Source organism: Brachyhypopomus gauderio, chromosome 10, assembly GCF_052324685.1.
Source record: "Brachyhypopomus gauderio isolate BG-103 chromosome 10, BGAUD_0.2, whole genome shotgun sequence".
NCBI lineage: Eukaryota > Metazoa > Chordata > Actinopteri > Gymnotiformes > Hypopomidae > Brachyhypopomus > Brachyhypopomus gauderio.
The window spans coordinates 11,047,130-11,059,408 of NC_135220.1; the positions used below are offsets into that span (position 1 = coordinate 11,047,130).

The window sequence follows — 12,279 nt, forward strand, 5'->3', positions numbered from 1 at the left end:
AAAACTGTAATAACCTGGAACACCGAACACTTTGGAAAAACGCACAGTCCTTAATAACATTTGCATTGAGGTCACATTTGGGTCACTGACGTCAGTCCCAACGAGTATTAATATCGTGAACAATAATCACACCCTTCCCACTGGTTGTCACACTGCATTATCTATGTGACATTATCTATATGTCACACATACAATAAATTTGACCTGTATCATCTCTGCATTTATGATTAGCTACACTCACGTGCGAGGAAGGGTTTATTTGTACCCAATCTGTCTAATTTACCTCCCATTCCACAAGCCAGCTATAAAACTGAGGTCAGCGTCTGCAGTCCCCTGCAACTTATTACCTAAGCACAAAACTCCAGGTTTCTGTTTTTTACATTTACCACTGCACATCTGGCACAGAAGGTTCCTGCGAATAGAGGTAGCAAAGATCTCACTGTCCTGAAGAGACCACAGTAGCCAGAGGCAGGAAACGTCCCTGGACACCTTTCAGTTCCAAGCAGGTTTATCTGAGTAAAAGTCCAGGAGACCACGAGAGGGAAGAAATGGATTCATGTCCTTTCATTATGAGAAGAGCGGCTATTTGATTAGCTAAGAACACACTGGGCTTCAACCCAAAGCTGGACAGCCAACGCGTTCACTCCAGCAGCCATCTTGACTGGATTGGTTTTCATTTGTGTTGTTGACTTTTTCCCTGGTGCGCAGGTAAATACGTCAACATGCCGCATTCGTCACGGCGACAGCTCGGTCAGGGCCCGGCGGGGAGCCAAGCAGAGCGTGAGCTGTTGTAATAGGCGATGGTGGGCAGGAGCAGTGAAGGAGGGAGAGAGGAGGGAAATACGACAGAGGGAGGGAGGGAGGGAGGGAGGGAGATGGAAGAGGAGGCAAGGGACAGGAAACAAAGAGAAGCAGAACTAATGAGGGGCAAGGGAGAGGGAGAGAGAGAGAGGGAGGGAGAAGGAGAAAAGAGGAAAGAGAGAGTGAGGGAGAGAAATAGGGAGGGAGAAAGAGGGAGAGAGAGAGAAAGAGAGGGAGAGAGCACGAGAGAGAGCAAAGGGGGAGAGAGAGAGAGCAAAGGGAGAGAGAGAGAGAGAGAGCAAAGGGGGGAGAGAGTGAGAGCAAAGGGAGAGAGACAGAGCAAAGGGAAAGAGAGAGAGAGCGAGCAAAGGGAGAGAGAGGGGTCATAAGCACAGACAGGCTGACAGAGGATCTCATCCTGGCCCCTGGAGACAGAAGCTCACGCTCTCTTTACACCCAGCAGGATGCATGGTACAGCAGCCGAAACACACTCCTGCACACAGTGAGTACCTCACACCTTCAGGAGACACACACCTGCACACAGTGAGTACCTCACACCTTCAGGAGACACACACCTGCACACAGTGAGTACCTCACACCCTCAGGAGACACACACCTGCACACAGTGAGTACATCACACCCTCAGTAGACACACACCTGCACACAGTGAGTACCTCACACCTTCAGGAGACACACACCTGCACACAGTGAGTACCTCACACCCTCAGGAGACACACACCTGCACACAGTGAGTACCTCACACCCTCAGGAGACACACACCTGCACACAGTGAGTACATCACACCCTCAGTAGACACACACCTGCACACAGTGAGTACCTCACACCTTCAGGAACACGGATGCTACTACTCTAGCTCATATATAAATTCACCTCTTCAACACTAGCTGGAAGTTTAGAACAATAGCTTAGATTTGTTTGTATTAATATACACTATGCCTAATTACTGACAATTTGACATAATTGCAACATACTGTCTTATTGTTACTGTACATTTAAACTACATTTGAAAAGTTTTCAAATTTCACACATTTGTTTGTGATGAGTGAAAGGAACAAACACAACGTGTCTCTGTGTTTGGGGGACAACAATCACAACCTGGTGATCTATTTATGTTCCCTGACTGGCTATGTGAGTGCTAGCAGGGGAGGAGAGGAGAAGAGAGGAGGAGGAGAGGAGAAGAGAGGAGGAGGAGAGGGGAGGAGAGGGGAGGAGAGGAGAGAAGAGGAGAGGAGAGGGGACTGGGCTGTGTTTGAGGAGATCTTTACATTCAGATGGTTCATGTGCTTCTCAGTCTCAACTGTCAGCCAGCACACAGTTTGATCCGTGACTGTGAAGACGTGTTTAATCAGCTGGCACCTCCCTGGTCTGCTGTGCTACTGCAGAACGACGTCTGTGAGGATCAGTTCAACGTCTGCAGCTACAGCAAGATCTGTTTGATCTGTTTGGTGCAGCATCCATGAGCACAACTTAATGTTCTTTGGCAAGGGGCAGCGTTTGAACTGCAGCACAAATGCACTCGCCTAATCTCACTCCATTTATCCTTCAGCTGCTTTCATTCTCTCTTGAATGCACTCGTACGGCAGTAAAACAGCAGAACAGACCTGAAATGTTCTCTGGGTGGAGCATCACTGACATCACAGCACTCCCCTATCTCTCTCTGTAAGATGTGACTTCTCTTTGGTGAAAATTAACCCTCTGATGGAGTATTACGGGAACGTGAGTGGCTCTTTGAGAAGGTCCGATGGGGCTGTATGGTTATGGTGGCTGGTAGAGACATGTACGGTGTTGATGTACCTCCTGAGGAACCCAGCGTGTGGTGCGCCTCGCTGACCGCTGATGTAATCACCAGTTCATGATGGAACCAAAATACACCACACAGCATTTTCAGAACTTCTATCTGAAATGATGCAGTAATTTGATTAAACTTTGCAAAATGATGTTAATCACTATCAGGATCGCGGGGATTATTCTGTGAGAATGTCCCCATGACAACTGATTTAGTAGAGGCTGCAAATTATCCACTTCCTTATCATCACTCCTCCTCCTCTCTCTCTCTCCCTCTCCCTCTGTACCTCTCTCCCTCTCCCCCTCTCCTTCTCCCTCTCTCTCTCTCCCTCTCCCTCTCTACGTCTCTCTCCCTCTCTCTACTTCTCTGTCTCCCTCTCCCTCTCTACTTCTCCCTCTCTCTCTCTCCCTCTCCCTCTGTACCTCTCTCCCTCTCTACTTCTCCCTCTCTCTCTCTCCCTCTCCCTCTGTACCTCTCTCCCTCTCTACTTCTCCCTCTCTCTCTCTCCCTCTCCCTCTCTACTTCTCCCTCTCTCTCTCCCTCTCTACTTCTCTCTCCCCCTCTCTACTTCTCTCTCTCCTTCTGCTTCTCTCTCTCTCTCTCTCTTGATCACTCTGTCTGACTCTCTCTCACCCTCCCTTCTCTGTTTTAGTATCTTCCCTTGCAAAGTTCAATATGTTTAAAATGTACAGAATGGTTGTCAAAACATCAACAAATCTACTAGCGTTCCTACACGTCTGGCTGATGTCTGGTGAAGTGGGTCATCTTTCTTACAGTCACGAATGGTTTCCTCCACGAGGACGCACGAGATGGACAACCGTGAGATGGACACCACATGTTACATTTTACGAGAGACTAGAAAATAACCTAAATGTTGAATTTAAGCTGTATGAAGATTAGACACTGCAACTTCTACATCTGTTTTTATGGCAAATGTAAACACCTGAGCTCTGTTTGCATTGCTGAGCTGGACTTGAATTCGACAGGCCGTAAAAATGAACTTTCATAGCAAGATAAACTACACCAGGAGTGGCTACAACTATATCACCCAGATGTGAGAGTTTAAGCTTGGAGAGTGTGATCTGCTTGTCTTAAATCTGTAGGGAGGAAGATGGAATAGGGATCATGTAATTTTCTAAATATTAAAAAATAATGCTATTATTACAGTTTTTGACAATTGCTAACGTGCGTTTGTCCAATCTGTAGTCACATTTTCAAAACTCCAAACACAGTGAACACAACATCAGTTTTCAGTGGCTATACTATTAGTTCAATTCATGTTGTTATGGCACAAAATGCAGTCATTTTACATGTTTTTATAATGCTTAAATTTTCTATACACACAAGGTTATCCAATAACAAAATTCTGGATTGTTTTTGTCTTATTTACAATTGCTTGTCCACAGCATGCCAAAAATGAAAACCTAAGGTTCAAAACCTTAAATATCGTATAATATGCCAAGTTCTGCAAAAAAACAAAGGCAGCTGAAAAGTTATTACTGTTGTACACATTTTTTACACATATAGATCAATGAAATAAAATGAAGTACAGTAATGTACCGGGTCAGAGAGGAGCAAATATAACAATTTGTCCTGCAATCTCAAGTGCTGGTTTGGTCATTCACAAATGCCAGATTGGTCCCTATAACAGTGACCTCCTTCTTTCGTTTTTGAATGAACTCTACCAACAACTGGTTCCAGAAGCAGAAATGGAACAGGTGGGAGGAAACACGAGGACATTTGTGATAGGACGATGTAGCATTTTGTCATTCTCATGTCATCACAGACTGGTTTATAGACCATCCAAGAGTGATGTCCCTTTTCCTCCTGCCCTACTCGCCTTTCCTCAAACCCACTGAGGAACTTTTTTCAGTCTGGAGGTGGAAGGTGTATGATCATCAGCCCCATGACCAAATGTCCCTCCTGGATGCAATGGATCCCGGCTGCAGAGACATTTCAGCTGAAGACTGTGAAGACATACCAAGCTTTTCTATCTCAGGTCCATGGCAAGGGCCAACATCAGATGTGATGTGGATGAAAACATGTGGCCAACTGCTGAAGGCCGTTTAGATTAGACCTAACAAGACTGTTCAGTTTTGTATTCTGTTTTTCCCACTTGTGTGGCTTTTTTTGTATATGTGTATTTTTACACATATGGGACCATGGCTAATTATGTTTACAATTACGATAATTATTTGGGTTAGGCCACAATTTACAGTAATGTCCCTAATACAGTAAAATATACCCTTTACTGCAAAACTGTTACTGACTCCTTTTTTGTCTAATCTACATTCCATATAGTTCCTAACAGTAAATATCACTCATTGTGTAGACAGTACGTTGCCAAAAATGCACACATTTGAAAAAAAAGTCCAAATGAAGCGGATTACAGTAAAAATGAACTGACTAAGAAAACAACAGATGTTACTTTAAAATGTCTGTTGTTTGCTGGGAGAGGGTAAAATATTACATGTAATACTGTTTCTGTATTGCCATCAAATGTTTTTTTTACAGTGGTTGTGCAGTGATTGACTATGTTCATCTCGAAAAGAGAATATGTGCTAGTGTTTGAAAGAATGATTGGATACTGAACCAGGTTTGCTGTGTTTTAACAAAGTTGTTTGCATTGTGAAATGCAGAGTTGTTATTTAGTTAAGAAAATGCGCTTTTGAACACGATATTAACTATTTGGCTATTTGTGTGAGGTCAATGTGTTGCTGTGTTTAGAGTTTTGACAATGTATCACAAGTATTGGGAAATGCACGTTAGCAGTCGTCAAAAACTGTAAAAGTCTTAAATAATACAGGCCCTTCCACCCTGTGGACCCACGTGTCCTGACTTAGATCAGGTCCAGATGTCCTGATTCAGTTCAGACCCACGTGTCCTGATTCAGTTCAGACCCAGATGTCCTGACTCAGTTCAGGTCCAGGTGTCCTGACTCAGTTCAGACCCATGTGTCCTGATTCAGTTCAGACCCACGTGTCCTGACTCAGTTCAGACCCAGATGTCCTGACTCAGTTCAGACCCACGTGTCCTGACTCAGTTCAGACCCACGTGTCCTGACTCAGTTCAGACCCACGTGCCCTGATTCAGTTCAGACCCACGTGTCCTGACTCAGTTCAGACCCAGATGTCCTGACTCGGTTCAGGTCCAGGTGTCCTGACTCAGTTCAGACCCATGTGTCCTGATTCAGTTCAGACCCATGTGTCCTGATTCAGTTCAAACCCACGTGTCCTGACTCAGTTCAGACCCAGATGTCCTGACTCGGTTCAGGTCCAGGTGTCCTGACTCAGTTCAGACCCATGTGTCCTGATTCAGTTCAGACCCATGTGTCCTGATTCAGTTCAGACCCACGTGTCCTGACTCAGTTCAGACCCAGATGTCCTGACTCGGTTCAGGTCCAGGTGTCCTGATTCTGCAGGCAGAGGTTTGAGAGATTTGAACCACAGTGAAGCTGATGGTTGCAGTTTTAAGCTTCTGCAGTTTCATCCTGTATGTCAGAAATGTTCAGGATTTTACAATCCACTAGTGCCCAGTGTGGAGAACTTCTGCTGCAGTTCCTGGGTGTGTGTGTGTGTGTGTGTGTGTGTGTGTGTGTGTGTGTGTGTGTGTGTGTGTGTTTTGTTTTGTTTTTGTTTTGTTTTGCTAGATACGACTATCATGACTCAGCATCTCTGGTCCACACTGCGCTGGTACAGTTGTCTTTATTCCAGGTCACTTGGATGAGGACCATCTGTTAGTATCTGATCAAACTCTTTTTGGCCAGTTCCAGACAATCTGGTTCACTATCTTTGTCCACCATCTGTCCTTCAAAACTGCCAGCCAGTACCTGTATGAAAACTGTTCTACCCAGAACACGAAGAAGTGAACAGAATCCTGCCCCCCGAAATGACAAAATGACCCTTTACCCATCACTACCAATATCACATTCTTAGAAATGAAGTTTTCCTCCAGGTTGTCAGACCTATTCCATATAAATCACACTATTATAAAATAAAATCTATCATTGGACAAACCCCCACATACTTTTGGCATTCTGAATACTTAGAACATCATCAACAAATCACTGTACTAGACAATAATCTCCAACCAGCCTCATTTATCGATAATGTAAACAAATATACGGACCAGAAGAAACTCTAAACTCTATAAACTCTTGCATCACAGTCACTATATCACTAAATCACTATATCACTTTATCACTTTTAGTCACCATAACCATCCAATGGTTCCTAACCCTCCTTATGTCTCCTAGGAGACGCCTTGACAACAGGGCCACCAATTCCAAAACACTGTGTTCACTTGAGTTATGTGTAGGGTGAAAATCTGGAGAGAGTAGATATTATATAAATATAAATACAATGAACAGGGTTATTTATACAGATAAATTTTAGATAAATACAATGAATTTTATTTACACTATTTACACATGCATATTATAATAAACATTCAAAATGAAAAAACAGAAAGTGGATTGGGGCCGGAAATGGAAGAAATCACATAATCTGATAGAGTATGAAAAGAGCACATGCAACTTACTTTTTTACAAATGAACACAGCTCTCTGCTTTTACAGTAAGTACATCTGTGACATCTGTTATGATTCATTTTAGAGAAATTAAATATATCATAAAATCAGCACCTTAAATCAGCTTTGCTATGGTGTGTGGCCTACAGAAATTCAGTGCAGTCATTTTCAATGTTATTTTCAGTCATTGGTTTTATATGCTAATGACCACTGTTCTCACTGGCCAGATGAGAGGGGGTGAGGGTGGCTATTGGGCAGTGGCGGGAGCACTGACTGCAGAGTGGGAGGGGTTTATTCAGATGAGTTCCTCTGTGTGACATCACATCAAGAAGCCAAAATCCAAATAGCATTTAAAATGACACTTTCAGCAAACAGAAATGCCAAAATGTACCGACCTGCTCTGGTAGGTACAGCCTCAACGTATACACATGTGAAGTGGCAAAAAAATAAAATTTTGTTAACCATGTCTCCTTTAAATCCTTTAAAATGTCTAAATCTTGAATAAATTCATATGCGGGCTTGGACGACACAATCATCTGCGCTGACAGCAGTGTGTGTGTGTGTGTGTGTGTGTGTGTGTGTGTGTGTGTGTGTATGTGTGTGTGTGTGTGTGTGTGTGTGTGTATGTGTGTGTGTGTGTGTGTGTGTGTATGTGTGTGTGTGTGTGTGTGTGTGTGTGTCTGTGTGTTTGTGTGTCTGTGTGTGTGTGTGTGTCTGTGTGTGTGTGTGTATGTGTGTGTGTATATGTGTGTGTGTGTGTGTGTGTGTGTGTGTGTGTGTGTATGTGTGTGTGTGTGTGTGTAAGTGTTTGTGTGTGTGTAAGTGTGTGTGTGTGTGTGTGTGTGTGTGTGTGTGTGTAAAACCTAATCCCATTACTGGCTCTGTCTCGGTCTCTGAGAGGCTCTTAGCATCATTCCGCTCTGATCCGTCTTAATAGCTGTCGTCTTGTATGGAGGCCTCATAGCTACAGGACATCCAAACAGGTTACGTACTGAGACAATTGTGTATACTGAAACCAGAAATCCTAATTGCGATTAGGAAATCTTCCCTCTGATCATATTGCACGTACAATTAAGCATTATTACATAGAAAATACTAAATTGATTGACAATTTAAGTTAAAAAAGAAGGAAACTGAAAACATTTAGATATAATAGATACAGTACAGCATCAAATATATAATATAATCTTTAAAAGCTTTACTAAAGTTCAGCCCAGCGGAGGAGCCAGCCGGGCTGTTTAGGCCGAGCCCCAGCACAGACGCTGGCCGTCTGCAGTGTGGCGTGGGCAGCAGGGTGCCCTGAACTCAACACGCCTGAACACTACTGCCCTGAACTCAACATGCCTGAACACTACTGCCCTGAACTCAACACGCCTGAACACTACTGCCGTGAACTCGACAAGCCTAAACACTACTGCCGTGAACTTGACAAGCCTGAACAGTACTGCCCTGAACTCAACATGCCTGAACACTACTGCCCTGAACTTGACAAGCCTGAACACTACTGCCCTGAACTCAACACGCCTGAACACTACTGCCGTGAACTCGACAAGCCTGAACTCTACTGCCGTGAACTTGACACGCCTGAACACTACTGCCCTGAACTCAACACGCCTGAACACTACTGCCGTGAACTTGACACGCCTGAACACTACTGCCGTGAACTTGACAAGCCTGAACACTACTGCTGTGAACTTGACACGCCTGAACACTACTGCCGTGAACTTGACACGCCTGAACACTACTGCTGTGAACTTGACACGCCTGAACACTACTGCCATGAACTTGACACGCCTGAACACTACTGCCCTAAACTCAACACGCCTGAACACTACTGCTGTGAACTTGACAAGCCTGAACACTACTGCCGTGAACTCACCAGCTCAGCTGCCAACCCAGGAATAATAATCACTAGAATAATAAGCGTTGATGACATTTGAACTGCGGAGACACCGTGGCTCTCTCCTTCCACTTCAGTCGTCTTTGTTTCTAAAGAGGATGAACTTCTGTCTCATGTGCCTGCCGCAGGAAACCTGACCTTGGCTTTCATCTGCATCATCGGTCGGCTGACGTTACTAGGACAACATACCCACGCATGTGTGGTTCAGAAGAAATGTTCTGTATTACGAGATGCAGAGATATTCAGAGTTGTGGTGAAGGACACCAAGTTTTCAGAGATACGGGACGTTAAAGACAGAGGTCCTTCATCTGCTGCGCAAGCAACGTTTGACCTCTGTCCGAAACGCTGATGAAGGGCCTCTATCCTGAAATGTCCTGCTTTTTAGGAAACCATGTGCACTTCGCTACAACTCAATGCCTCTATATGGTTTAGATTCCAATTATTCTCATCTGTAAAACCCACTGCTTTGTTATCCAGTGCTGAAGCTCAGATGTCCCGAGCAACGGAAACACAGGCTGGTCATCACCACATCTGAGCCGTGTGCCGGGAGACGGGGTGTGAGATGGTGTGGGCGGTGCTGCGCTGGGTGGTGCTGGTGGTGTTCATCGCGGTGACCATCGGCGGCAACGCGCTGGTGTGTCTGGCGGTGTGGAGCAGCCGTCGCCTACGTCGCCGCAGCAACTGTTTTGTGGTGTCGCTCGCCGTGACCGACCTGCTGCTGGCGTTGATCGTGCTGCCCCCGGCCGCCCTCCTGGAGCTGCATGACGGCCACTGGCCACTGGGGGGCGCCCTCTGCAACATCTACCTCTCCGTGGACGTGACGCTGTGCACCGCCTCCATTTTCACGCTGCTGGCCATCGGCGCCGACCGCTTCCTGGCCATTTCGGCGCCGCTGAGCTACGGTGTGAGAGTCACGCGTGGACGGGTGCTGGCTACTCTGGCCACCATCTGGGTCCTCTCCGTGACTTTGGCCTTCGCCCCCATCCACCTGGGCTGGAACACAGCCAATTTCAGCGTGCAGAACACGGACTGGGAGGTGGGCGGAGAGGGCGGGGCCTGTCGCTACGAGTGGAACAACGATTACGTGCTGCTGGACGTGCTGGGCACCTTCTTCCTCCCCCTGCTGGTCCTGTGTGGCATGTACCGCCGTATTTACTGCATGGCACGTGAACAGGTACCTCGCCACTTATGATAATACACATATACGCTTAAAGCAATAGTAGCGATAGTATTTGTGGCAACCAATATATATCAGTAGCGAACCGTGACCATTATACCTGGGCCCGCTCCCATACCTTTGAAACTGGTATTGTGCTGAATTATAACTGTAAATGAACAGCAGGCATCACAGTCCTGATAGAGGGAGACACAGGCTCACAGGCTTCCACTTAACCCTTCCTTCCAACACAGATTGAATAGGCACGGGTGAATAATTTATTTGCTTATATTTTTGTAATTGTTTAGATGTCGATTGTCAAACTGTAATTAGATAGAATAAAATTGGATAAATTATATTATATATATATATTTATGTTTTAAGAATATATTAGCCCCTCTGAGAGGACACACACACACACACACACACACACACACACATATATATATATATATGTGTGTGTGTGTGTCATATCTCTCCTCCCTCTCTACTGTATATATAATCCCTAGCCCCACCCAGTATGTTGTTTTCATTAGGCTCCGCCTCCCTATCCTTCAGGTGCGGCGTATCCGTGTAGCCACGCCCTCCTTCGCCCGGTGGGCCACGGCGAGGGAGCACAAGGCCACGTTGACGCTGGGCGCCGTGCTGGGCGCTTTCCTGGTGTGCTGGCTGCCGTATTTCATCTACTTCACCTGTATGGGCCTGCGGCGTGAAGCCCAGCCTCCCCGCCTCACGCACTCCGTGGTGCTCTGGCTCGGGTACCTCAACTCCGCCATCAACCCCGTCCTCTACCCGGCACTCAACCGGGACTTCCGCCACGCCTACGGCCGGCTGCTCCGCTGCGGACGTGCCCGCGAGGCCCCGAGGGTCTGGCTGCGGGAGGGAGGTGCCGTTTCAAACGGGTTTGGGCGGGAGCGCGGCAGGACAAGGCCCATGGTGGAGACGCACGCCAACACACCAGACACTGTGGACAAATCCAGCCCAGAAATACGCAGCCCGTGTCTGGCTGGGAAGTCTGAGACGCAGGCTTAGTGCATGCTGTTGACCTCTGACCTAAAGCCCGAAGACTTGCGGAGGACCAGTCCGAGATGCTGCATCCATCACGGCTTTAAGGGCGTTATATCACAAATCGGCTGAATGTTCATGTGTGATCTGTAGTGTCACACATGTGAAGAGGACGTACTGCTAGGTGTTTAGTTATCAGATCGTTTTATGTGGTTGATCAGAGTATTTACTATAAAGTTCTTTCATGTGATCATTATTTATGATCCAAAATCAGACAGGCATTTGATGTGGCCATGCCTCATAACAGCTGCCTAGGTTACAAGGCGGGGCCTGAATAGTATGTGCAGCCATTCAGAAAGAGGAGGCGGAGCTTAATGATCAAACATAAAGATGTGAAATATCACTGCAGTTACACCAAAGAGCTTCAGTGTCTGAAGAGTAATCAGACGCAGCTGCCAGTGCTGTTTGGGAGTCAACTAGAATAATTCAGGTAGGGCTTAAAGTGGATCAGCGGCTTGTTGTAAAATAACCCTCACGTGTCCTGCAGGCGATATGAGGAAGGTTGATGAAGTGTATTGGTAATGGTCTCATCCGGTATAGAATTCTGTTCTGTTCACAAGGACACACGTGACCTGCATGTCCCACAAAGACACACGTGACCTGCGTGTCCTACAAGGACACACCTGACCTGCATGTTCCACAAGGACACACGTGACCTGCGCGTCCCACAAGGACACACGTGACCTGCGCGTCCCACAAGGACACACGTGACCTGCGTGTCTCAGGACACACGTGACCTGCGCGTCCCACAAGGACACACGTGACCTGCGCCTCCCACAAGGACACACGTGACCTGCGCGTCTCACAAGGACACACGTGACCTGCATGTTCCACAAGGACACACTTAACCTCTGCATTTGGATAATCACAAATCAGCTGATGTAAGTGGTTGGCCAGCCACTCATGCCTCGTCATTAAGCCCATTGTTACGGGCGTTATTGAGGTTAGGTTTGGTTAGGTAGGTTAGTGGTCTTATTTTTGTTTCTTTCCTTTGGCACGGTCCTCTGTCCACTTATGAGAAGT

The 12,279-nt window shown here is 46.3% G+C and overlaps 1 protein-coding gene across 1 annotated transcript; it reads left to right on the plus strand.

The window, feature by feature from the left end:
• Window positions 1-1,110: 1,110 nt before the first annotated feature.
• Window positions 1,111-11,223, plus strand: hrh2b (histamine receptor H2b). The gene is made up of 3 exons (XM_077020812.1): window positions 1,111-1,303; window positions 9,513-10,209; window positions 10,750-11,223. The coding sequence occupies exons 2-3, from the start codon at window positions 9,598-9,600 to the stop codon at window positions 11,221-11,223; spliced, it is 1,086 nt and encodes a 361-aa protein (XP_076876927.1). The 5' UTR covers window positions 1,111-1,303; window positions 9,513-9,597.
• The last annotated feature ends 1,056 nt before the right edge of the window (window positions 11,224-12,279 follow it).

Bases quoted from the DNA above. Each gene is read 5' to 3' on its own strand.
- hrh2b (XM_077020812.1), top strand. From the start codon at position 9,598: ATGGTGTGGGCGGTGCTGCGCTGGGTGGTGCTGGTGGTGTTCATCGCG. The intron at 10,210-10,749 runs GTACCTCGCCAC...CCTATCCTTCAG, and splicing joins ACTGCATGGCACGTGAACAG to GTGCGGCGTATCCGTGTAGC.